At 35.8% G+C, this 27,866-nt stretch overlaps 1 protein-coding gene across 1 annotated transcript in view; it reads left to right on the top strand.

Annotated features, from left to right (window-relative positions):
- Positions 1–27,866, top strand: part of DOCK2 (dedicator of cytokinesis 2) — a 115,513-nt gene that overhangs the window by 13,570 nt on the left and 74,077 nt on the right. Inside the window, exons 9-27 of the mRNA XM_072348174.1 lie at positions 225–306; positions 766–901; positions 1,423–1,498; positions 2,497–2,573; positions 2,846–2,971; positions 3,891–4,015; positions 6,076–6,174; positions 6,933–7,005; positions 7,080–7,183; positions 8,176–8,359; positions 8,474–8,571; positions 9,742–9,831; positions 10,084–10,184; positions 13,039–13,173; positions 13,711–13,819; positions 14,506–14,576; positions 15,098–15,204; positions 23,561–23,703; positions 27,284–27,379. Of these exons, the coding sequence (XP_072204275.1) occupies positions 225–306; positions 766–901; positions 1,423–1,498; positions 2,497–2,573; positions 2,846–2,971; positions 3,891–4,015; positions 6,076–6,174; positions 6,933–7,005; positions 7,080–7,183; positions 8,176–8,359; positions 8,474–8,571; positions 9,742–9,831; positions 10,084–10,184; positions 13,039–13,173; positions 13,711–13,819; positions 14,506–14,576; positions 15,098–15,204; positions 23,561–23,703; positions 27,284–27,379 (2,032 nt within the window). The remainder of the gene's footprint in view (positions 1–224; positions 307–765; positions 902–1,422; positions 1,499–2,496; positions 2,574–2,845; positions 2,972–3,890; positions 4,016–6,075; positions 6,175–6,932; positions 7,006–7,079; positions 7,184–8,175; positions 8,360–8,473; positions 8,572–9,741; positions 9,832–10,083; positions 10,185–13,038; positions 13,174–13,710; positions 13,820–14,505; positions 14,577–15,097; positions 15,205–23,560; positions 23,704–27,283; positions 27,380–27,866) is intronic.

Here is a 27,866-nt window from a genome sequence, read left to right as displayed (position 1 = left end):
TAAGATTTGCTGATGTCTCTATCAAAAAGCTCATGGTGTTAAAAGGGTGCTGATGTTCAAGTTATTTACAAAGTTTACTGATGGTGTTTTGTACAGTACTATTGTCTTTTAGTCTGGGTTTAGCTTCATACAATCAGTGCAGGCTATTGTCTGTTATATGACTTTTTTCATACTTTGAAGAATTTTAAAATCACATGATAGTAAGAAACTTTTCTTCAAAACAGTGAGAACTACTTGGTGAGATGGGGGAGCAAAGGCTTTCCAAAGGAAATTGATATGCTCAACAATCTGAAAGTAGTGTTTACAGTAAGTGTTTTTCAGATTTCCTTATATTTATTTTCAAATCAGACTGTCTCTTTTCTGTGGTCTCTAAAGATTGAGCAAGATGATGAAGGAAACAGAAGTTATCTTAGAAACAGAGTGAAATGACCAGTCATTGAGTGCCTTATGACAGAGATTTCGTCCTTTCTTGAAATCAGTTTGTACCTTTTCTCTAATGTCTGCCTCATTAACTAACTGATTTATTTGATATTTAACTGCTGTAGCTACTGATTTCTTCCTTATATATCTTAGTGTACATTTGCTTTAAACTTTAATATGTCAGACTTTTTTATCCTCTATGTGAACTCAAGTCATTGTGGTGTTATTTTTTTTTTCCACTGATTATTTAGACTCACGTAATTACTGAAGTTCCTTCTTAAATTTTACAACCTAATTCTTCCCCAAATAACGCTTTATCTTTTTTATTTTATTTTCTAATCTTAGGATCTCGGAAATAAAGACCTTAGCAGAGATAAAGTTTATTTGGTTTGTCAAATAGTCCGAGTTGGAAGGATGGATCTTAAAGACAGTAACTCCAAGAAATACACACAAGGACTGAGAAGGCCTTTTGGAGTGGCAGGTAAATGAAGCCTCGTGTGCTCTATCTGAAGCAAGAACTGATAATTGCTTGGGCAGTAGAATCTACCACAGCATGCCAGAATCTAATACAGACATATCAACTATCTTCCATCTGTAATGGTTGAAGTCTGAAAAGGCTGAATCTACATTAGCATTTTAGTTCATGTCAGAATTATGCTTTTGAATTTAATTTCTTAAGTACCAGAGTACTAGTAAGAGTGGATAAAATAAAACCACTGATTATGTGCCAACAGCACAACTAATCTGAATGTGCACACTTTGTTCATAGGATCAGACTAAAACTAAAGTAATTCTGTCCTCACATAGCCTCATGTTTTTAGAGTGCACACTGCACTAGAAACTCTGCTCCACAATTTTACCCCTATTGGTTTACACTGCTTGCTAATTAAAATCTGTATTTACCTCGGGGAACAAGTATATATAATATACAGTATTAATGGACAGGAGGAGATATTTAGTAATGCCATTATACATTTTGTTAATTTTCTTTTATTTTTCTAGTCATGGATATTACAGATATCATAAAAGGAAAAGCGGAAAGTGATGAAGAGAAGCAACATTTCATACCTTTTCATCCGTAAGATAGTCATAAGTATCCTATTACTGTACACAGAAACTTCAATGTATCTTTGGCTGCAAAATGACCTGTAAAATGCCTCAAGAAAAAATAACTTTTCCCTTTAATGTTTTTATGTTGTCTTTATGTCCATTATTTAAGTACCACTTAAGAAGGCATTTAAGGCTTGACAGGAATTACGTAGCAGGTTAAATGAATCTAGATTGCTACAACTGTTTTCTGTGAGTCAGCTATTTAACAATAACAACCGCAACAAAAGTTAAATTGTTCTATATCCAATGCAGTAATCTTTGCAAGTTTGAATAATTAGTAATTTATGTGCTTGATTCTGTTTTAAATCTGTGAAAAATCTTAGTAAGAATTGTGAAGTAAAGCAGTGAAATCATCACGTTAGCTATCTTGAAAGTAATATTTGGAGGTTGTAGGTGGGCAGACCAGCTGTCTAAAAATGTGATACTCATAAATTAAATGGATGGATGTCAGTATTCACTGGAAATATATTTGCACATTCTACATAGCTGTTATGTGCTATGGAGAATAGGTTTAATTCTGAAAATAAATCAGCTTGTCAAAATCCCAGCCTATTTCACTTGTTTGTAATTTGATTCAAGTTATTTGCTTTGTGAAAATTTGTTCACTTGTAATTTCAATAGTCACTGAAATCAATCTGAAATTTATTTGTCAGGTTGTTCATTGTGGAAACTGCTCTGGACAGGCATGTTGCTGTATGCGTTCAGGTTGTGCTGTCCTACAAAAGGACAGGCTTCCATACTGTGATCAGCCTGTCACAAACCACAGTCCCTCAGGTCGTTGACTTCATCTTTTTTCACTTTAGTCTACTTATATGTAGCATGAATGGTCTCTGTAACTCAGTCCAAGAGATGATGAAAATGTGTGATAATAATGTCAGGTACAGCAAGGAGAACTGAGGCTGTTTGTCATCTGTGGCCTGACATTTATTGCTTAACTCCCAGCAGTCACTGTTTTTATTCCTGCAGGGTAGTGGCAGAGAGTGACTTTCTACACAGTCTCCTAAGCAAAATCACAGCATCAAAAGGAGATAGTGGTGGACAAGGTGAAGTACATATATTTTTTTTTAATCAAGTAACAAGTGATTTCAGTGGAACTTCATTTTATACTGTTTAGATTTTAGTGTAAGGCTTTTATGTTCTATGATTCTGTGCTTTCACTATAACACCACAGACATGGGTGAACTTTCAGGGAAGAATCATGACTTTTTTGCAGATTGTAGGTCATTTAAATTAAGAGATAACGTTTTGGACTATAAGCATTTATTTCCAGTGAATAATTTCCAGTTTGTTTTTTTTCTTCTTCCCCTCTTAATAGGTCTCTGGGTTACGGTGAAAATGCTTGTTGGAGATGTGATTCAAACGAGGAAGGACTATCCGCATCTTGTAGACAGAACAACAGTTGTTGCTAGAAAGCTAGGATTTCCTGAAATAATCATGCCAGGTAGGAGGAGCTTTATTCCATAATAGGAGGGTTTGTTTTGTTTTGTTTTGTTTGTTTTTGATTTGTTTTTGTCATTTCTTAGGTTAACAAGCATCAACTACAGGCTGGATTACTGATATCTGTAATAAGTAACTCAGTCTGTAGAATTCACTGTACACGTTGAATTAATCTCAAAACTAGAGGTTTACGTAAAACAGTGACATCCTTGGAATGTGTTACAGAGTACTTAAACAGAAAAGACAGTGAAGGATAACCTGAGTTCCTTCAACATAGCTTTTTTGTTTTCTAAATACATTGTTGTATATGATTACTTGAATCTTAAATTAACCTTAGTTTTATTGTAACTTATCACTGTCTTTTATTCAATAATGATGCAAAAAATGAGCTAACAATCTCTTGATTGTTGATTTAGGATTACATAGTTGCCAATTAAATTCACTATCTATAGTTCTTTGTCAAAAAACTAACAAACAAAAAAGAACCAACACCAAAGAGACTCAACCCCCTAAAAAGACAAACCTCCACACCTTCCGTTAAAATCTCGGTACTTTTAAATCTTGCGAACAGGAGAACATTAAGTCTCTTCACATAAGACAATTAAAATATGAAGTTCCTTCTCGAATGACAGCTGTGTACTTGGCCAGAGTTCAGTAATGGCATCCTTCTGTCATCTCACCAGCAGATGTCAGTGCAGGACGAGAGTAAATTAAAGTCCCTTTCAGGAAAGCTGTTTTCAGTCCATCGCACAGCACATCGGACTACCTTAGCTAAAAATAAAAGGGCTGAAAATTTAAGCTCCAGTGGAAAATAAGACATTTTCTTTGGCAGTATGTCTCACTGTTGAAAAATTATTGTGAAGGTCATTTGACCCTATGTTCTCACAGCATCCTCATTCATAAGTTTTCGTTTCTTTTTTTAGGAGACATAAGAAATGACATTTATATTACACTGCTGTATGGAGATTTTGATAAATACAACAAAACAACTCAGAGAAGTGTGGAAGTAATAATGTGTGTTTGTGATGAAGAAGGGAAAACCATACCAGTAAGTTGTTCTGTGTTTATTTCCTGTTTAATGGACATACAAACATGAAGTACTTACAAGAAGTAAGCCTTAAAACATCTTACAAATTCTTTTGAAACACCATTATACAAAAACTTTATTCCCACACTTGGCATCTTTTAATAGATGAATTTAATGATGTTGACTGTAATGGATGTATTCAAATCCTATAAATGTCTTGCATAATACTGTTAAACTGCTGGAAAGGAGAAGTAAATATGAATGACCTATTTTAGCTATGCCTAACGAGCAAACAGATTAAAAGCAGTTTCTGACAATTACTGCATTGTAACTCCCAGGGTTTTTTTGGTGGGAATTCATGGAGGGATATATTTGTGCATTTAAATGTGTGAAGTACCATTTCTTTTCCACATAAACCCTGGGTTTGTGCCAAAAAAACCTGTTTGTTCCTTCAATGAAGTAAACGGCAAATAAAGAAGTGAGAACAGAGCAGTATAGACAGGTCACATGCACAGCATTAATATTTACAGTGCCTTTTTGTTAGTCTATTTTTATTTTTATGAATTTTTGTCTTTTTCTAAAGACAGTTTAACACCAGTTCAGCATTCAGGGGAATTTTTGACCTTATGAGCTTCATACTGTTCTTTAAATCATGAGGGTGAAATCATACTGACACTTCCTGAGATAAAATAAAGCTAGAAAAGCTCATTGTACTTCATGAGTTGCTGAAATGTCAATGTGTTTATGAATTACAGCTAAACATTTGACCTAAAAAACAGCTTCAAAGCCTGAATACAGCAAATCCTAAACACATGTACTAGCTAGGATGCACAGAGCAACTAGGAGTCCTGATCACAAAGCATACCTCTGAGAACACCTTCTCAATGGAGAATGACTTGGGGGTCCTTGGGTGGATGAAATGCTGGATATGAGCCAGCAGTGTGTACTTGCAGCCCAGAAGGCCAATAGTATCCTGGACTGCATCAAAAGAAAGGTGGCTAGTAGAGAGATTGTCTATGTGATTGTCCACATCTACTCAGCCCTTAATAAGGCTCCATCTGGAGTAATATACCCAAACCTGGACTCCACAGCACATGCAGTGTGTGGAGCTGTAATTCAGACAAAAAACAAATATATGTTCATTAAACATGGAGTTTGTGGGCTCTGTTTATGTATCAAATTAATTTCAATTGGGAGGCTTAGAAGAACATTTACTGCTATGAGTACAAAGTAAATGTCACAGAACCCATTTGAACAAGTTTGTATATAAAAACACAGAAAAATATCCCTTTGAGGAGGTGTGACTTACCTTTCTATAGTTAGGTTGCAGAGACCAGGCCTTGGAAACCTTCAGATATAAGAATCTCACCTTTCTTTTCTTGTTCCTGGTGTTTGAAGATTCACATCATTCACCGAATGGCTATAGGGAAAGGAAATAAAGAAATTAGGCTGAAAGGGGAAAAAAACAAAACAAAACAAAACACTAGGGGAAAATATAGGCGATGGTATTGGTGTATCTACAACTTCTAGTTCAGAAATCACTTTTGGTACACAGGGTTCATTGAGATGAGTATCTCAATGACCCTCAGGTTCATTGAGGTATTTATCTCAATGAACTTCTGTGATTCTGCTAGAATTGAGTATTTTAGAGTCAAAGGGAGAACTCAATGGAAAAACTGAATTGTTAATTGTTGCATTGTGTCCCTTCCCTGTTAACGGAAAGAAATGTCAGCCCTGTTCGTTACCTTGCTCTTCTCACAGCCCACAGCGTAGCCTTGTACACCACCATCTAGTGGTAGGGCATTCGTTTTTCTTGTGTTCTGAGGCTTGGAAAACATGGTCTCCTGTCAAGGCTTCCTTTTTGTTGCTGAGCTCCAGAGAAGCAGAGCCATGTTCGGCCCAGCCAGCGCGAGCTGTGGGCTCGCGCCCGTTCCCGGCTGGCGCTGAGGTAAAAGCTGCTGTCTGGAGGCGGAGAGCTGTTCTGTCTCTTGGCGGATGGGTTGGTTGGTTTTGCACGAGTCACAACGATTTGCAGAAGTTAACGAGCCGCTAACGAGTGTTTGTTTCTCCTCTTTTGTCAGAACGCTGTTTGCCTGGGAGCAGGGGACAAACCCGTGAGTGAATATCGATCGGTTCTCTACTACCAGGTCAAACAGCCGCGCTGGATGGAGACCTTAAAGGTAGAGCGCAGAGAGCCTCGCGGTGCGTCGTCTTCGCTTGGTGGTGCCTCGAGTGAGGATAAAACAGGGATAAAAGCTTAAGTTGCATGGCAAAAAACTAATAGGATCGGCTAGTAGTTATCAAATCTAGCTTTTAGTACCTTTAACTAGAAAATACCCAGAGACTTCTAGAAGTAGTTGTTAAAAAGCGTGTCAGAGGCTTGATAGCAAGCATGATTACCTAAAGGCGTCTGTTGAAGGTGGTATTGCCATGTTCAGTGAGTCTGCTGTTACAGGCAGGTGTGCAGCTGGGGGAGTGGGGAATGGAAGTGTTTTTTGAAGTAGAAGTGCTTTAAATTTGTGTTTCTGTTCATATGAAGTAGCTTACATAGAATTGCTAACAGTAAATTGCCTCAGAAAGTGTAGTAAATGTGAAGAATATTATTTAGTCAGAATCTTAAAGGGAAGTTGAGTTGTAAATAAACACAATGGAGTCTAAAGTCTGAAGTTTTAGCGTTGTGTGCTTGATCATAGAATCACTCAGGTTGGAAAAGACCTCAAAGATCATCAAGTCCAACCGCAGCCTAACCACAGTACCCTAACAACCCTCTGCTAAATCATATCACTGAGCACCACATCCATTGTTATTATTAACAGTTGCATATTTTGTTGTCGTAAGTAGGAACGGTAATCAAGGAATAAAGCAGATGATCTGAGATTCTACTCGAGGATGTGGAAAAGAATTTGATCGCAAGATTTATTTTCTGCTTTTCTTAAAGGTAGCAGTTCCTATTGAAGACATGCAAAGGGTGCATCTGCGCTTCATGTTCAGACACAGGTCATCTCAAGAGTGTAAGTAGGGCGTTTTACTTTTGTGAGTTACGATTAATTGATTGATAGTCAACTGCAAATAATTGGTTTTGCAGCTAAAGATAAAGGAGAAAAGAATTTTGCAATGGCCTACATAAGGCTAATGAAGGAGGATGGAACAACTCTTCAAGATGGCATCCATGATTTGTTAGTCCTAAAGGTACTGAATTCTTTTTTTTCCCCCCATTCTTCCCGACTGAGACTATTTAAAAATATATATTGTCTTTGACTGCATTTTATTATTCTATCTAAGACAAAAATATTCTTTATCTGTTAAAAGTATAAGTAGTGCAACTTCTGTGGCTATTAAACATTATACTGAGTTTTAATTGCAAAGAGTTTATGGAAGAAGAATAAGAGACAGTTATTCTTCCTCCTGTTTTTGTTGGATTTAATCTGATTTTTGACCTTTTGTGTTAAAAAGAAAGTCAAGTGAAAACTTAGTACCTGGAAATGTGTCATTGTTCTGGCTGAAGAGAGATTCCTCACTTCATGGAATGTAATCTTAGGGAATGGTTTGAAACTGCTTTGCTTCTGTAGTTTCTCAGATAGAAAAATGAAAGTTCCAGGAATGTGGTTTTGGACATGAAGAATATTGTTCTGAGTAATCCTGATTGAACACTGGTAGCATTTCTGATTTTGTAAACTGAAATGGGGAACAGATGTTTTGAGATTCTGTTTTACTTCATGTTTTTTGTTGTTTGTTTGTTTGTTTTTGGTGAAGAAGTGGGAATTAAAAACCAGGAATCGGTGCCAATATACATGATTTTTTTTTTTTTTTTTTTTTTTTTTTTTGTATGGGATAGATTTTTTTTCAGTAACCTAAATAACAAGTGAGATGCATGCAACTGAAAGTTGTTTACATACTGCAACAAAAAATAATGCTAATACATAGTTATTTGTTTGCTTTTTACTGAGATCAAATTGGTAAATACTTACACTAAGTTATTGTGGTAACCATATTGTATGACTAGTTAGTGTTTGTTCTGAAGCTTCATCTAATTAATTCCTACATCAACTCTGCATATATATATATATTTAATTAAAGCTGTAGAAATGTAGTTTTTGTTTACTTTTGCAGGAAGTACAAAGTAAATTTATTTTTAAATTCCACGGTGTAAAATATGTAATAAGTGCTATGTTGTTTTTCAGGGTGACAGTAAAAAAATGGAGGATGCTAGTGCATATTTGACATTGCCTTCTACACGTCTACATATAGAAAATAAAGCAGCAACCCTAGGCAGAAACTCAAGTATTGTAGGTGGGCTCTCAGTAAGCTCACGAGATGCGTTTTATATTTCAACTCTTGTTTGTTCTACAAAGTTAACTCAGAATGGTATGTATCTTCCACATATGTCATGACAACATAGGTCGAATTTTTTGGAAGAACATTTCTGCACAGATGAAAAATCACATTGAATTTTAATGTTTGTCCATTTGTTTTTGATAGTGGGCTTACTAGGTCTGTTGAAGTGGCGCATGAAGCCAGAGCTGCTGCAGGAGAACCTGGAAAAACTGAAGATTGTGGATGGAGAGGAAGTTGTGAAAGTATATCTTTTGTTGTTGGTATTTTGCAAATACTGGGCAACAGTGCAATACTGGATTCCTTTCTGAATGCTTTCATTAGCTTTCTGCTCTTTAACTTACACTAGTGTTTTATGCTCTGTATGTGGATGCATATGTATAAACATGCATGATCACAAGCTTACATCTGATAAAGATAGATGTGCTTAGAACTTGAAATTGATGGAACATGGAGACCTCTTTTTCTCTAGAACTATCCTTTCAGATTCTCTTGTGGCTGATTCTACCTAAGGTAGTAGGCTTTCCATTTTGTCTTCTTCGGGGTTTGGTTAATTGTGTTCTGCTGTAAAATATGCAGAACGTTTCTGAAATAAGAGTAAATGATTCTATTTAAGATAAATTCTCCATTCTCTTCATGGAGGAAGAAAAAGAAACAGTAGTCTCCAAAATGACCAAAACTGGTTATGAGATAAATTCGAAAGGAGAATTTTGCTCTCAAATCTGAAATGAGAGAAGAACAAGTGGTCCTTGTTAGATTTAATCCGACTAACTAGGACTGCAGTGTTCAGATTAGGAGTCTTGTTTGTTTGTTTGTATTTTGTTTTATTAAATAAAAGCAGTAAGGCATCTCACTTGAGTTTCTTTGGGAGGAAGGTGAATTTACTTCAGAAGAAACAAACAAAACAAAAACAAGTAATCCCTCTCCACCCTGGAAAAAACCTTGCCAACAACAACGAAAAAACACCCCCAACACTGGATTGTCCAGTCACTGAGGAGCTTTCCTTCAATTTAAAGGTTTTTTGAATCAGGCCACAGAAGAAGTGTGGTTTTAATCACCTTCAGTAGGTAACAGTAGCAACTACTAATTTGTATCATTAAGGAACTAGGAATGCTGTTTTAGGTAATTATCTGTAGCTAATATAATATTTTTAGCTGAATTGCATAAGCTTTGAGCTAAGTGTATACACACTTGTTGCTTGTTCATGTCTGAGGATTTCAGTTCATCATTTAAAGAAGGTAGAGCAAAAATCTTCAGAAGTGTGTTTATCTGATTTTATCTGAATTTATCTGATGTTTCAGCAAAGGTCTCTAAAAATTCCAACTTGGGGAAAACAAAATTGCCTGTCTGTAAATTCAATTGTGTATTTTTCAAGCTGAATTGGTTGTCAGTTTATGATTTAATGTTTTTTATAGTTTCTCCAGGATACTCTGGATGCCTTGTTTAACATCATGATGGAACATTCCCACAGTAATGAGTACGATATCCTTGTCTTTGATGCACTGGTAAGAACCGACAATGAAAGATTTAAGCTGTCAAAGTAAAAAACTCTATAAATGTGGGTGAATATCAAATGGCTTATCTCAAGAAATTGGCCTTCAATTCTCAACAAGATAACAGGATATTAACTATCTAGATAACAATTCTTTTAAACTTATAAAAACTTCTAAAATAGTGTATTATGTTTTAACAGACTTAATGTTTTCATTTAAACTGTGACTTCATGGAAATTCCTAATTGTATCTATTTGTACTTAGATATATATCATAGGACTCATTGCAGACCGTAAGTTTCAACATTTTAACACTGTCTTGGAAGCATATATCCAACAGCATTTTAGTGCAACCTTGGCATACAAGTAAGTTGTTCTGGTTTTTATTTTCTTTTTTATTTCTTCTAAAATCTCTGCAATCAAATAAAGGAGAGAAAATCCTATTTCTGGATTTTCTGATGTAATTATAAGTTATTTTGATACTGCTGTTTGCTTATCTGGAAATGGAAAGGCCTATGATAAATAGTTAATGATTATAAGTGAAATTAATTAACAAAAAGATGGGCTTGGGGTTAAATAATGTTTTGATGTTCATTTTTCTCTTGTGTGGATTATGTTGCTATGTCTGTACTTCATTTATATCCTGTGAAATTTGTAAAAGATGCTGTTCTGTAGGTCCTCTCCATTTGCATTCCTGTTTCTAATCTGAAGTGCTTTAGGTGAGGAATGTCCTTAACCGCTTAGGTGTGTTTCCACATACTGTCTTAGAGCAAAACTCATAGGGAAAAAAAATGGTTGTGAACGGTCAATTCTTCGTATGCTATTCACTGTCCAGTACTGCACCAGAAATTCTTAGGCACGATGAAATGAAATTTGTTTTTTGCTACATTATCTGTTGTGAACTGAAGTCTTAACTGCTGTTGTGCCAGTGGGAAGTAGAGTCATGGACAGAATTCTGTGGATTTTATGGAGCTTCAAGATAATACTCAGATGGGAAGGTTGACATCAGTAGAAATCAGAAACAGTAGAGATACATTATGCAGTAAATTTAATACTAGATTCCTTCTCAGGTGATGGTGGAATAAAATTCCTTTGTCTTATGAAGCAAGATGATGCCATCAGTTTCTATTTGTTTCTGTGATGTGCTAACAGGATGGATGAATAGATAGATGTTTTTCATCTGTCTGAAGTCTTGTTCTGACTATTCACTGGGATGACAGATTGAAACAGAACTCTAATTGAGGATTTGAATAATAGATGAAAGATCTTAGCTGAAAGCTTGGAATAGTTGAGAACATACTGTTCTGTTCTGTGCTGGATATTCAGCAGTTCCAGTTCAGAATGAAATGTGCCTCAGATGGTATGTTAGAACATAAGTTTGCTTGCAGTGCACAATCCTTTCTCACATTCCAGGAAAGCTGGGGTCAGCCTTATTGGTTTCAGAAAGCTCAAGCAACAAACTGCATGGTCTTAATTTGTCTTTCATTCCATATTAGGATATGCAATTTAATGCTTTCTACTGTTGTGGAAGTAGGGGAGGTTGGGTATGGAAACTCTCAGGTCAGCCTAACTTGTTTAAAGTACACTTAAGACTTTCCTCACTGGTATTTTCTTTTATTATTTAATTTTAATTATTTAATTTTTTTATTTAACAAAATTACAGTTATAATCATGTTATGGTTTTCTTGGCATCATTGGTTCCTTGCACGTGAAAGATGAATTCAGTTTTAAAAGTAATGTATGACATAGAGATAACCGCGTATGGTCTAATTCATAGTTAGGAAGGACATGCTGTGTCTCAGACATATTACAACTGCATTTTCTTACATGTGAATGTGTCCCTAGATTTGTGGGAAGGATGAATTGACTGTAGGACACTGCTTTTATCCTTGGTGTTTTGTCATACTTGGTAGCTACAGTTGCTTGGATCTAGATGGTGAATAATTATTTCCAGAGTGGTTGAGTCAGGTCCTTTTAGAGTGACAACTGCTGGATTTTGGATCTCAGCGGGAACTCCTTTTGTTCAGGCCTTGCCAGCAGATAAGAGAGAGCATGGAGGTGCCAACTTGTATTTTGCCTTCACAGGATACAGTGGTATCATCCCCCAGTCTCCCTCAGCAAGCTGGAGTTATTTGGTCCCAGACCAGGTCTTCCACCAGTCAGCAGTCATGAGCGCTCTCTTCCAGAGGCAAACAGCTCCAAAGAAATGTTTTCAAATGTAAAGTAGTCCACCCAGTGATGATGACTGCCACACAGCAACGCCCACCTCTCATATCTTAGATAGATCAGTTGTATTGCAAGAAATGACTCAGAAAGCAAGTTTTGAGCCAAAAGCAAAGATGAGTTAAGACAATGAGATGACACAGTCTTTTGGCCAAGCTGTGATGTGTTCTTTTTGTTTATGTTACGTCATCCATTTGGACCTTGTTTATAGAGTTCTGGGATGACTTAACATGGAGAATTGAGGAACCCTGTGTGGACTGAAATTGCACATAAGTTAGATAAATTTTATTGCAAGTAAGTACAGAGCTGTGAATTCAGAGCAATACAGAGGAATAAATAGAAAAACACACTGGGTATTGTGACACAGGTGCCCGAGGGGATGAGATTATGGAATTTTAGTACTGCTGTTGGAAATAGGATGGTGCACTGGGGCTGTGGATGTGTTTGTTACATATACATGTATTTGTGTGTATATGTATATTCTGTGCATTAGCTGGTTATTGGAGTTGTTATTTTCATGTGAAAATGTCAAAATACAATTATTCACTTCATAAAGTTTCATCAGCAGAGCTGGTTAACTGTTATTTTTTAAAAGAAGTGCTAGTTTGATTTTTGTTGTTGTTATTTTTGTTTATTTATGGTAGGGAACAGCATGTTCCCATTCTTTTGTTGATCTACGGGGAAAAAAATAAACCAACAGAACAACAACTATGGCTATTATCTCATCCCTTCTTACGGCCACATTAGGATTAAGTTTACGTCATTTAAAGCATTTTTTAAAGATGCTTCCAGAATTGTTTGAACTTATGCTGCTGATAAGAGATTTCAGATTGCTTTCTTGTTTGTGCAGATAAGAATTTCCTCCTCATTTCTTCTCTACTGATATAATTTATGTGACATAAACATAAAAATAAATGTGGTGTGTGCTAGATTAAGCATAAATATTCACACAGAGTTGTCAAAAGAGGTTATCTTAAAGAGTTTTTCTTAACTACAGGAAACTAATGAGTGTTCTGAAGACTTACTTGGATATTTCTAGCCGAGGAGAGCAATGTGAACCTATCTTAAGAACTCTGAAGGCACTAGAATATGTTTTCAAATTCATTGTTAGATCCAGGACATTATTTTCACAGTAAGTACCCACATTACTGCCATTTAACTATCAGTGCAATATCACAGAATATCAGACCCATGAATCAGTAAAAGAATCATGTTTTACAAGGAAAACACAAAAACTTTCTGATGCTGCGACTGGCCTGAGGTATGGACCTCGCTGATATAACATTTTTTTGGAGTGATAATCTTCAGGTAATTGCTGTGTGATTTACAGTGTAAGTCACAGAGATATATGTAATAATAGCCAATCTGAAAGTCTGATTATTTATTGTATCAGATGTAACAGATGGCCAAACGTTGTGATAGATGAGTCAAAGCTGGATGTTTGTTCTGTGTTCAGCAGCTTCCATAGAACATGGACATTTTCAGTCAATTTGGAATTTATAGGAAAGACTCAGGCAAACAGATGAGGCATATTGTTTATGAGTGCTATTTAGGCATGGGCTAAAGGGTGTGCAGAATAATGAAGACATTGGATATAGAAAATTTTCACCACAGTAGTGCTATCATTTTTTTTAACTCTGAAATGATAACGTGGTGCCTGTCTCAACAGATTGTATGAAGGCAAAGAACAAACAGAATTTGAAGAATCTATGAGGAGACTCTTTGAATCCATCAACAATCTGATGAAAAGCCAACATAAAACTACCATTTTGTTGCAGGTTGGTGTGTTTGAAAACAAAATGAGTCTGTTTATGATTTTTATAATATGTTCTTATGTGGTACTTTATTCATTTTTTTTGTTTGTTATCAAAATTAAGGGAAAGACACTGTATTGTTTGTTTCTCTTCTGTAACCGTCCTTTATTGCAAGACAACATTTCTTTATAAAGTTGAAGTAGAAAAGGTCAGAAGATAAATTTGTATCATTTATAGCACGCAGTCCTGGAGTGAAAAAATGAACACGTGGATGTCCCTTTAGGGATCTAGCTCAGATTAGCTGTAGCTTTACCCTCTAAGCAAAATTTTCATACCATGGTCTTATTTTTGATAGTTACAAATGTATGTGGCAAGAAGAAATTCCAGTTTTCAGCTGAAGTAAGAACAGAAAACAGCTGATTTATTTTAGAGAAAAGGCTTTCTCTTGGTGTTGTTTCTCTTGGCAACCGACTATTGAATTGCAATTGAATCTTTGTTAAAGAAAAAAAACAAAAGCAAAAAAACCCCAAACCACTCCATGATGAAATTCTATTAAAATATCATATAAAATTTCAGCCTGACAGAAGAAGTCCAAATTTATCACTTTGTTTCAGGTGCTTCTGTTTCAGTGTTCTGATTCAGTGCTTTGTTTTGTTTGCTCCATGCACAGATAAACTTACTAAATAAACACAATCTGTGTTTTGATTCAGGTTGCTGCTTTGAAGTACATACCTTCAGTTCTTCATGATGTTGAAATGGTGTTTGATGCCAAGTTACTAAGGTGAGCTGATTCTGAACATTTCATGAATGTATCACATGGTCATGTGTAATGTGGTATATACAATGTGACACTAATTATTACCTGGAATACATTATTATGAATTGAATTTTTTTTTTATTTCATTGGTTTGCAATATTGAGGTTGTTAAGCAGTAATATATTAAGTTGTTAAGCAGTAACTCGGTAAAATGTTGAAGTGGAATAACTTATCAGTTTTTTAATTCTTCTCGAATAAATTCTATTCAAGAGAACCAAATCTCATTTTAGCAGCTTGAAATAAATACTTCTATTTGTTGAAGATGAATTGCCTCCAACACATATGAAGATATCTTTATTGCATTGGGAAAAAAGAGAAATCTTTCTAACTTCTGATCGAAATGATTATGATAGGAGAAATAAGTCAAGACCTTAAAGAGAAATAAATGTTTAGAACTATACAGCATTTTGCTCTTGCTGTTTTGTTGTTTTTTGTTTTTAATTAAACCATGACATGTATTTATGACACTTTTCCTTTACATGCAGCCAACTACTGTATGAGTTTTACACTTGCATTCCACCTGTGAAACTCCAGAAGCAGAAGGTACAGTCCATGAAGGAAATAGTACGCAGCAACCTGTTTAAAAAGCAAGGTAAGTACTGAATGCTTTTAAGACTTAAAATAAATGAAAGTGAAAAGAGTGTTGACTTCTGTTTTGTGCAATTCTTGTTTGAAATTCAGTAGGACAAACAGTCCCCATGATTTGCCATCAGGGTCTTTAAATCTTCGAAAAGGAACTGGTAGGTCCTCTTAAGTCATAGCTGTGACAAGTAATTAGAGTGAGCTGTTTGCTTTGTGTGAGAAAGAAGATCTGGTTTGGTGTTTGCTGTGTATCTTCAAACAACTTGTTTAGGTAACTGTACTTGAGCTGTCACACATAAACATGCCTAAACTCAAGCAGAAATGTTGCAACAGAATAGTGTCCCCATTAATGTGCCTTTTCAAAGCTGACACCTGTCCCATTCATAAAAACCTTTCCATCAAAGTGCAAAAAGGGAGCCTGCTTTGGCAGGGGGGTTGGACTTGATGATCTCTAGAGGTCCCTTCCAACCCCTACAATTTTGTGATTCTGTGAAAATAAATTCCTACTTATGATTTTTAAGTTTGAGTTTGATACTGCCTAGGGTCTCCTGGTTCATGGTGGGTCTCTCTTGAACTGATCAAGATTAACAGTAAAGTTTACATTTGTTTATTAAACTTCTGAAGAAATATTGTGTTCTAGGAACTGGGGGGTTACTGTTCCTTTCTAAAATTTTCTTAACTGCCTTTCTAAATACTTCAGATTTAAGAATGGTAAACCTATTATCTAATACTAAGGAAGTGTGAGTTCCAGAAGCCTGATCTGTGGAGAGGGCTTCAACTTTTTTGTCTAATGGCAATTGTGCAAAGCGTCTGTACTGCCAAAAAAGAAGGAACATGGATCCTAGAGAAAATATTTTATGTTTTTCCTCTAATATAATGGTTAAGTGGATGGAGATATATAGATATATATATGTGTGTGTGTGTGTGTGTGTGTGTATGTATATATGTGTGTTCTTTGAACCCCTCTGTAAGCACTCTAGTGAAGTAGGAACATAAAGGGAAACACTGTGAAGGCAGCTTATGATATATGATGCTTCTACCCAGGGTAAAGAAAAATTCTGTGTGCTGTAGCTTAGCTGATAGTGATTCTGGGAACTCAATACTTTCAACAGCAGTAGCAGGTAGTACTGCAGTATACTTACAGAGAAGGATACAGTAAAAATGCTGTGATGTGTGTGCTGTTACTTTTCTGCAGATTCTGCTCTTACTGGAGGACTGGGACTTTGTGTCTTAATTTGGTTATTTAGGTCAACATCTTTACTGACAAATGTGAACCACCGTGATCTTGCAATCGTTAGAAATATGTGACTTCAGTTAATTACTGGAAATCAAAATTTACCAGCAAGAGTGTTCACATTAACTAATAGTAAATATTGGAGTTGGATATGTGCATTTGAACTGCGGAGTTTAGATTCCCTTTGTGGTACTTGGAGACAGACAAAATTTGCAGAAGAGCTGTTCACTTCCTAATCTAGTCTCTGTAAGTGCATGTGCTTCCACAGATTGCTGCAGGGTGAAGAGTTATCTGTGCCTTTTTGTGTTATACGGTAATGGGAGATATTTAATTTACCCCAGAGGCGTATGCTGTCATGAGTGCATTTACAACATGATAAAACCATATATACAAGCATTTATTTTGGAGATGAAGCAACATGGTTGTTACTTCATATACAGTTGTTAAAGAACTAGAGCTTGGATTCTAATCCACTATTCAGAGCACCGTTTTCACAAAGAATTGTTCAGTGTGTGCAGATATTATGGATCTGAAGGCAGTGTGGTTCTCAAAACACAATATTTTGAGCAAATTCATAGTTTTATGGGGGAGCATTTGCAACAGAAGTGTAAGCATGCATATAGAGACCACAAAAGTGATCTGGAATGTATGTGGTAATCTCAGCATATCCAATAAAAAATATTTGAAGAATTATGTGAAATGGGGAGTATTCTGTAAGCTGATGCTAATTATCAGAGGGCAAGTTCTAGGAGCATCAGTCTGCTTGAGACAGCCTCCTCCAGTTAGGCAGTAGTGTGACACAGGCACCATACTGCGTAAGGTGGCAGCTGCCCTCTACTTATTGTTTATCTTTTCGTTCATAAATGCTCTATACTTAATACATTCAAAGCTGATTATTAACTAAAGTTTTGCCTTGCATCTGACTGTACGAAGTGTATGTTTTTCAAAGGGGGGATATGGAAATACTTTGTTTTAAGCTAACGGTCTGGTGCCAGCAGGCCTTGAGTTTCGGATCCACTGAGTGGCATTTTTTGTCTGAATCGATCTGGTAAAATTGAATTTAAACTAGAAATAAGCTGTAGCATCAGTTCACAAGTGCATAACTAGCCAAGTGCATATTTTTTTTTTCTCAACTCTATACTGAAAAATATGTTAATGTCTGGGAAATGTGTTTCTCTAGGGAATATCACCATTTGCAAACTTTGAGGTTTTTTAATTCAACAGGAGTCTTTCACCCTAGGTGATATTCCAATGGGCCATTTCTGAATTTATTCTGTCTTCAGCAACCACTGTAGAATTATGTATTACATATAAGTTTCCTTTCACCTGATCTGCCTTCAAGTTTCTAATGGCAGAAGATCAGTCTTGATATAAACCTAGATGTTTTTATTTGTAACTGTGATTTTAAGATTTGCATGTATGTTGTGGTTTCACATTGTTTGGGTTTAACCTGCAAGTTGTAGAAAGGAAAAATCCCCAGCATGATTAATAACCTGCACTGTAAAATGTGAAAAGACCAATACAAAATGATTTACCTCTGATTGATATTACAGTGCCATGAAAAATGTTTCTGTTCAGTGTACAGTAAAGGGCCAACAAGTCCATCTCCATGTACATTACCTTGGTTTAAAAGAGAAATAAAACTCCCCAAACCATCTTTTAGTGGTGTGCATCAAATACAATTCATTCTAAAATTAATCATGTTGACCACAATGTTTGCAGGGTGTAGGCAATGTCTAATTTGTTACTTGAAGCAATGATGTGGAAGGTAATTAACAAGAATAGAAGCATATGTAGTGTGTCGCAAAATAGGATCCGGCATGATAATTAACAGTATCATTAACTAAAGTTCACGTTTATCTAGAAGAGGTAGTGTTCTTCAGCGAATATGGAATATACTTAACTAAATTGCCAATTACAGTGAAGTGTATTAATTTGTATGTTTGAGATTATCCATTTTTCCTCAAGGCTTTAGCACTTAATCTTTTTCTGTGTAGTTCATTAGAATTCCAGTTAAGTTCATTTACTTCTACTCTCAATGGTATTGTCTATAGATCTCAAATTTAATTAGGTTTTGTACACTGGTATTTCCCCTCCTTTATCCATTGACATTCATAACATTTCCTAAGGAAGAAGAATTGGGAAAACAGTGAAATGTTTTCAAAAACTAAAAAAGAGCTGAAATTAAGCTGAATGTGCTGGTATTTAATTCTAGGCTCTCAAGACTTTTTTTCACTGTAGTTGGTCATAGAACGGAGTGCTTTTGTCAGGTAGGATAAACGGTCCTATCAATGTGACAGGACAAGCATTATCATAATCTCTCTTCCCTCACAACCCCTCTGTGTTTGAGAGTCACCATTTTTAGACATAGTTGTTTACAAATTGCTTGTATTTTCTGGTGATGTTAGTATTTATGAGCCTATAATATTTGGAAAATTCTAAGCTGGTCATGTAGTATTCACTGATGTTATGTTGAAGTTTGTAAATGAGCTGTGAAGAGCTGCTTTTTTTATTGCTGTGAAATCATTATGAAGTGCTTAAAAGTGTAATAAAATGTGTCTGTATTCACACTGCTGCTTTTGTCTTGGTATTCTCTAGAGGTCCACTCCTGATTAAGAGTTTATTCTGTAGCAAAACACTATGAGATCTACTCCAAAGAATATAAACTCTAAGTAGGTCACACAGATGGTCACCAGCAGGGCTGGGAATAGAGCTTCTGTCTCTTAGCCCAAAATCCAGAGCGTTTGATCACTAGATGTAGACACAGCTACTGCATGTTCAGCATATGCAAACGACTTGCTGATTTCTGGAAGAGCAGCAGCAAGAGACATATGTTATCTGTAGTGGTTAATCTGCCAAGTGCCAGAAGGGAATGCTGAAATTACAGTAGTTGTTTTTCTAATGGAAAGATTCTTTCTACTGTACGCTTTGTTTAAACAAAATGTGTATTTGCATACGTCAACAGCTAGATTGGCTTCCTAATATTAACACGAATATTACAGATTTTGGCATTGTTGGAATATTCTGATGCTTTCGCTTTACTGCTTGAAAAGTATCAGTGTTAAATGCAATGGTGATCTAGAAGAGAAAAGATTTAAGTCAGATCCGAGATTTATCCTTTAATAAATAATGCACATACCAATGTGTGTCTATATTTTTGAGATTCAACTAAATAAAAGTCTACTGAAAGTTGATTGGATCTATGTTATAAATGGTGAACGTGTTGTTACAGATTAAATTGACACCTTTTTAATTGTAAGCTACGCTATTGGTCAGCATTGTTTTTTGTTTTTTTGTAAACTGCTTCAGGAAACTGAGGTCTGCATTTGATAGATCTAGGGAGATTTGAGGCGGTTAAAAAAAGTTTAATGAATATCTGGTGGCATGTTTGTTAGAATCACAAACATTGGTTAAAATGGCACCTCGTCCGTTTGTTTCTTTGTGTAGTGTGAAGAATTCTTGTCATTACAAGAAACAAGACACTATGTACTGTAAATAACAAATTTACTTCAATAGTTGAGTCTAAGCTTTTCCAGATAGGTAGCTGAAATAAGTTTTTGTGTCAGAGCAGGCAGGGTTTTGCCTTTTACTTCCATGTTCTTTGGAATCCCTCTTTCTCAAGATTTGAATTTGCTACACGGACTGTTACCTATTGTGTAGTACTGTGTGATGTACAAGGAATATAACTTTGATCCTGTTCTTTCTTTTAAATACCCACCTGGATGTCAATGCCATGATCTCAATATATTTTAGGTCATCTGTGTTCTCTGCTGTCACTCAATAACAGATGTAAAAATCACTGTTTTTACCTTCAGAACTTTTATGAAAAAAGCTGAAAGAAAAGTAGAATGAATAATAGTAATTTGGTTTAAACATCTTTCTGTTTTATTATTGCCAGAGTTTGAGTTATGAATAAAGATTTTAACTACTTTCACAGAAACTCCTATGGATATCAGAGCTTAAGCAGTTGTTTTGCTTTTCATTTTCTGTGGTTGTTTTCCTGCACTGCTTGGCACAAGCTTCCAACATTTTAAAATGCTTAAATGTAGGAGTTAGATAATGCACTTCTCTCTCCCATTTTTAGCTACTGAGAAAAACCTGAAAACACTCACTTTTCATAAAGCCCCTTAAAAATGGCTCTGTAGTGAAATGAAGTATTTCCCATAAATCCATTCTTGTCTTGATTACTCTAGCTTTAAAGAATTAAGCAGCACTTTTAAAATCCTGTATTCAGTTTGATGTGGATAAGGAAGGTGTATGTGTGCTTAAAGGTATTTGTTCCCGTGCATTTGTGGTAACACATGAGGATTAAAACCTTTAACTTCTTCCATTTGTTGAGGAACATGTAATGTGCTGGTTATTTCCTTAAATATTTGTCACTTGTGACCTTTTCCTAGTCTTGACCTGTTATTTTTTAAGAATAAAAAATGTATTTATGAAATCTTTGTTATATGGAGGGAGATCCAAATCTAGCTAGGTGAACTGGTTTTAACAGTTAACCTATAAATGTACATTTTAAAATACTGACTGTTTTTTTCTAACTCATTAAGTGGAATAGAGAGAAGACAGATATACAGCAGAAGTCTGCACAAAGCTACTGCTTATTTTAGCAGAATTTAGTGTATCAATTAAACAAAATGTTGGAATTCATAAATATTCCATTGTTCAAACAGAAGGCAAACTTTTAAATCTGCCAGGGCGGACATGCTGACAAGCATTTGTGTCAGGCTGGCAGACTGCAGTGACTGCAAACTGGAAAAGACACCAAGAGCTCAGGATGTTGTTTTGGCTACAGCAATGGTAGTGTTAGTTGTTGCTCTGGCTGCCTTCCAGTAAATGACATTACTCAGCTCATGCAAGAAACTTGAAGATATCCCTTGAAGTGGGGAAGTGGTTGCATTCCACTGTATTTATGCTTGGAGTTGGTGGTGTGCTGTGACTGTTAAGACTGTACCTATTCAGCCATCTAACCTTGCTGACATTTGTTTGAATGATCAGCTCAGCACGATACAGTGATGTGTGCTGATTTATAAGATCCACCATGTGTTTCTCCTTCCTGAATTACAGATACACAATGGCTTTGTGCAGTGCTGTCAGTCTGTAGGTGACCCTACAACACCTCTGTGTTTTGGCTCTTATGTAAGCTGTGAAATTTGGATTTACCCGTGAAAAAGATACAAAGAATTTTAGCTTCATCTCTCTTGTGCTTCCAACAAAGATTTAGATGTCAAATAATGGAGAGGGAAGACTTCTAGTAGAAAGATGCATGCAGTTGTGAACAGATGTGCTTTGTGAAGAAGTATGGCACTGAAACTGTGCACTGACTGCCATCAGAAATCTCTCTTTGTTGGAAGGATGTTGTTCACTGATTTTATTTTTACGGCTTTGCTCTAAATCTATATTCAGATGACATCTATGTCCTCACTAATTTGGCATGCCAGTGTAAGTGGGCATGAAACAATCCTAACAGATGGCTGTGACTATAGTCTTGCCAGGTAATCAAGAGTAGTGTTTCCTAAGGGAGACAAAAGTGGTGTTAAATTTTTATTATCATTTTGGCTGCACATACGGGGCAGCCAGGAATGAAGCACAGCTGTGGTTTTTGCTGAAGGAGACCCAAATGTCTTTTTTAATGACATTATTGCATTAATGACCTGAAATTTGAATTTCACTTACCTGAGACAGAAGAAATAATTAAATATGAAGAATATGATGAAAGAGGAGTTATAAAATTCATGGAGCTATGCTTAATCTTTTACCTGAATGAACCTTATTCATTAAGCTCTTATAAGGGAACTTCCCTCTGTGAAGTGTGCTGGAATTTGGGGTTAATCTGTATGTAGAACATTTTTCTGGGAGATGCTGATGAAATAAATGCAAAAGGGTTCACATTGTATGGTAATGTATCGTATTCAGATACTGGTTAAGGCAACATGTTTTATTCTAGTTTCTAGAAAACAAAAGGCAGTAAAATGTTAAGGAGTTGTTTGTTTGTTTGTTTGTATGGTTTTTTTCCACCACATATTTTAATGTTAAGGAAGAGTATGTTTTTTTTGTTTTGTTTTTTGTTGTTTTGTTGTTGTTTTTGCTGGCAGTCTTTCCCATTGCCTCATTTAATATGCAGAAAAACAGCTAGCACTTTAAACTGCCATACTTCCTGCCATCTCCTTACCATCTGTGTTGAACTGTCTTAAAAGTTGGGTGGAAATCATAAAATCATAGGATGGCTTGGGTTAAAAAGGGACCTCAAGGACCATCAAGTTCCACCTCACTGCCACAGGTGGGGTTGCCAACCACTAGATCAAATACTAAATAAGGGGCCCCTGTCCAACCTGGCCTTGAACACCTCCAGGGATGGGGCATCCACAGCCTCACTGGGCATTCTGTGCCAGCACCTCACCACCCTCTCAGTGGGAGTCTTACCCTTGAAACACAAATTGCTTCAATTCTGCCTATGTTACTCCCTGAACAGGAAATAGTGTTGCTGTGTTACTTCTGGGCTGGTACAGTACTCACCAAATAAAATGTCTCTTGTAGCTTGGAAGAATTGTTATAGAAATATCAGATCCACTGTGATTTATTCATGTTGTGCCATTATCAATAGTGAAGGTAGTTTCTTGGGAAAGAAATGAATCTGCCCCTAAGACACAATTAAATGCTTCTGGCTTATATGGCTAGGAGCTGTTAATTGAAATAAAAATAATCTTCTGCAATGCTAACTTCTCTTGTTTCATCTACAAAACTCAGGAATTAATAATCTTCCAATTTTTTTCTCAACCTTTAATTCCTTTCCCCCTTCCCCTCCTGTTACTGGCACTCTTATAATGAGGATTTTGTGTCCCTGGCTTGATTTGTTCAGGGCTACTTAAACAGCGTTCATTATTCAGCTGAAGCAATTTATATTGACCAAAGAATTGTTTTTTCATATATAAGAAATATTGTTAACTTGGAAAAATATCACACAAGTTTAAGCGTAACCCTGAGGCACTGTTCCACATTGCAACTGACTGTGAATGTTAAAGGGTATTGTCTTTCACTGTTTGGAGGAAGATATATTTGCAAGCAGTGTTTGATTTATATTTGCTCTTAAGACAGGTTGTTTTTTTTTTTTTTTTTTTTTTTTTTCTTTCAGAATGCAGGGACATTTTGCTTCCTGTCATTACCAAAGAACTGAAGGAATTACTGGAACAGAAAGATGATCAGCAGGTCCAAGAGAAGAAGTACTGTGTTGAATTACTCAACAGCATCCTGGAGGTTCTGAGCTGTCAAGACCCTGTAAGTATTGATGATGATGTAGGTGGCTCACATCTGTAGTAATGCTGAACTGATCAAGTGGTAAATTATTGATGCAGATGTATTAAAAATTTAAATTAAATTCAAGTTAGTGTCAAATTGAACCATTTTCCTATTTTTCACAAACTTAAGTTAGAGCAGTTGATGTTGTTAAAGGTGAAATGCTGAAATCTGTGCTGTGTCTTTTCCAATTTTATATTCCTTAGGTAGCCAGCAGTTGTAAATCACCATAGTGTGATTAGAAGAAGTATCATTGATTTTATCCTAGCAGAGCCTAAGTCTAGCCTGGACTGGTAAAGTTCAGCGGTGTAACTACTGAAATGAATTGCAGTGTTATTATAAGCACTTGGAGTAATTTTCGAATTTCATGTTTCCTTTTATAAAAATATTTTCATTCTTGAAGAGAAATGTTTTTCAGTGCACAAATACTGCAGCTTTTGCTTCCTGCTTTCAGAAGTGTGTGTATGGAACATTAGTCTTTACTACATTTTGAGACTGTCATTTTTCACTTGGCCTCCTGTAATTTGGAGCACGGTAGAAATCGTGGTTTGAGCAGCTGCTTTCCTTATTTAAGAGAAAATCAGTTGACTTTTCAGTCCTTCATCCTTTAATGGGTAGAAAGTTATTCATTGAAGTTTCACAATCAGTTGAGGAGTTTTTCTGAGAATGCCTCATAACAGCATTAGCCAAATTGTAGTTCTTACCATGAACAGGCACTTAGTTTATTCTGGGCTTTGTTTTTCTGATGCATTTCTTCAAACTCTGAAGTCTCTGGATAAAGGCAAGTTGTTGTTTTATTCCAGCTTTCACTGTGCATCATTGCCTACTTTATCTAGTAATGAAATCATTGCAGTGTGGCGTGTGATTTCTTAATTTTTTTGAGAGTTCATAATTAAAAAGTCCTGTCTGTTTACACAGGCGATCTCCCTAGTGATCTTTTAATGTATATTATGAGCTATACGTTAATACTTGCTGCATGTGCACCACATGCATCATTTTCAATCTTGCAGTTACTGTCCACTGTAGAAGTTGCTCCTGGAGGTTTGGGCCTGTAGCTCATATTTGCATGAGTGAACAAGAATTGCTGCATGCAGAACAATTTGAAGAGATCAAACTCATGTTGCTTGGTATGCACATATGTGGTCCAGTACAGTCCTAAGACTCTTTTATAGCTTGTATATTGTTTTACTTCCTAGAGTAGGAATTGAGATATCCTGAATGATGTAGAAATGTTTTAGTGCATGTGCTAACATTTCTCTGAAAATTCCAAGGCTTAGCAGAAAATAACCTTTAAATACTTGAGCATACATTTTTTCTTTTCCCAGGATAGGTGTGTTATGCACTACTTGTGAACCTAGAATAGAATTCATCTTTTACAATGGAGTTACGGTTAATTTTGAAACCATTATATAATAGTCTGAACTGTTATTAACAATTAAGGTACAGCAGGTACTAAAATATGGAAGAAAGCAATTGTAGATTATAAGATCCTTTGTCTGTGGGTCAAAGCAAAAAACCAACAGAAGCAAACTAGTAAACGAGTGAATTCCCTGTGACAAAGGGAAGTGTGAAAGTGTGCAAAGTGTTGCTACATAGTTGACGGTTTGGGGCTGTTTATTCTTTTGTATGTTTTCAGGACACTGTAAACACATTTACAAATATAACAAATGCTATTTCTTCCTTCCAGATTTCAACTCTGCTGAACTGAATTAAAAATATCTTTAAGCAGTTCTTGTCTTGCTGTTGCCCTTCCAGTTTTCTAATTTCCATATGCAGTTAATAACCCATACAAAAATTATAAGTGATTCTATATCCTGCTTTGGTTTAGGCAGACTGAAGTGTTTATGTAACCACTTTTCAAGATTCTTCAGGGAAAAAAAAAAAATCTAGTAATGTAAAAGTACCTTTTTTGTGTTTCTTTTCAAACAACAAAGAAAATTTTGCAGTAAGGTGTGCAGTTAAGATGGGACTATATAATATGTTGTTAGACATGGGCTTGTGATACTGTACTGTGTTAATGTTTCAACAAATGTACTGTGTTTATTGTTCAAGGAAGAAAAATAGTGTGCCTTTTAAAAAGTAAAGTAAATTACAATTGAAGCTAAGAGCAAACAGTGACAAAAGGCATGGATACCTCATGAATATAGCAGGAAAATAGTATCTTACAAGGTGCTTAGAAGTTACTATAAATCATGTATGTTTTTCTTGGGGCATGGAAAAGTAAACTGAACTTATTTTTATACAGGATAAACATGTTGCAATTAAGCAACACTGAAATTTGATAAAACGGTTGGTACGGTTGTTGGAACCATGGCATGTACTCAAGCCCTAGTAATTTAATGAAAGCTACTAAATTGGGTTGGGAAATTGGTTTAGATATTTCCAGGAAATGAGATTGAGAGTATCTGCAAGAATTCCAAGAAAGAAAGCATTTTAGAAAGATGCTTAACAACTTCATGGAGAAATAATAATAATTTAAAAAGCAGATCCAGTAGAAACTGTGGAGTTGCTTATACGGTTGTTCATTACAACATCCAAGCATCTCTGTATTGTCTTGACTTCTTCAAGTATTCATAATAATTCATTCTGAAGGTATTTAAATTGAAAGCTGTATTCTTTTCATGAAAGGGTGACTGTGGTTCAAGTGAGACATTTTACAACTTGCGCTTTTTTAATACTGGAAGTATCGTAAGATAATATGACTAATAAAAACATATCACAACAGATGCCAAATCATAGCATATGTTTTGCAGAACAGTAAGTAGGAGTTCCAGCTAACTTGCCAGTTTTGATCCCTATATTTGATAGCTGCAGGAACAGAGTTCTAACCAAGAAAATATCTAAGTGTTGTAGTTGTCAAAGGGTAATCTTTTCTGAGTGTAAAGAAAATATTCTTTGCAAATTACAAGCTCTGAGCTTTAGTGCTTTTAAAATTCTACCTGTGGTAAGTACTGTTTTTAGTTTGTGAGGTTTCTTACCCTGGCGGAATAGGTAGGCACAGCTACCTGTCATTTGATTCAAGTATGTGAATGGTTGGCAGAACAGGGTACTGACCTGTTTTGGGTTTATAGCGTAGTCCCAGCCCAACTGATCAGTACTTTAGCAATGGAAACCTCTTTCTTTTTGTGTCCTCACAGAGCAGTGAAGTGAACTTTTCCATTAGTAATTATACACTTTGTGAGTGCAAACTGAGATTATTCTTGAGGTCTAAAACAATGCTGAGGGCCATTGACAGATGTGAAGAGTATCACAGTTCACTTCAGTCACCTGTTGCCAGGGTTTTGCTGTTAAGTTATAAACAACTCATTGGGAAAACACACAAGTTCCTTGATGAGAGATGGGAAATGACTATTTGAAGCAAAGGAGAGGTTTGTAATGGATAGGGCTAAAATTGAATTGCGCCATTTGAATTGAATATTCCACTGAAATTACTGGAACAAGAAGAGTTAGTATTATTCTTTCAACAGTGTGGTTGAAATAACTGTCAACATCAAAATAATTGGTCTCATCTTTTACAAGAGATATGAATTTAATAGAAAAACTACTTTTTTCTTGTTTTCAGGCATCGACTTATCACCACATTCAAGATATAATGGTTCAGTTATTACGTACAGTGAACAAAACTGTCATTACAATGAGGCGAGATGATTCATTAATTGTGAGTAGTATTTTAATGTATGTTTAATAATTATCCCATAAAAATGCAAATATGATCTTTGCAGTGACCTCACCTGTGGACCTTTTGAGATTTAAAGTGAAAGATCTACAAGCTTTGCTCTCTTTTTGTTTCAACTATTCAGCTGTCTCCCAAATTTTAGTTGAGCACTGACAGCTGAGCCATTGTTTTGCCATCTTCTGTAATTTGTTCAGGCATGTGAATGTCTGAATGGTAATAATGGTCATCATCACCTGTGTGTGTGTATCACATTATAGAGGTTTCATCTCATAATGGGATAACGAGATTTATGTTGGTATTTATGTTGGTTTTTTGGTTTTTTTTGTGAAGAACAACTTAATCTCTGTGTTCAGAAATGAAGCACAGCAAGTGAAAACAAGCTCATTTCATGTTCTGCATACTGCCTTTAGTTCAGTCATTTACTTTGCAGGTTAGCTGTAATGGCTCTTGGTAGGGCAAAACTTCTTGA

This window comes from Excalfactoria chinensis, chromosome 13 (genome assembly GCF_039878825.1).
Source record: "Excalfactoria chinensis isolate bCotChi1 chromosome 13, bCotChi1.hap2, whole genome shotgun sequence".
NCBI lineage: Eukaryota > Metazoa > Chordata > Aves > Galliformes > Phasianidae > Excalfactoria > Excalfactoria chinensis.
Note: the sequence above shows the minus strand (reverse complement) of the source record. Positions and strands in the feature narration are given on the sequence as shown.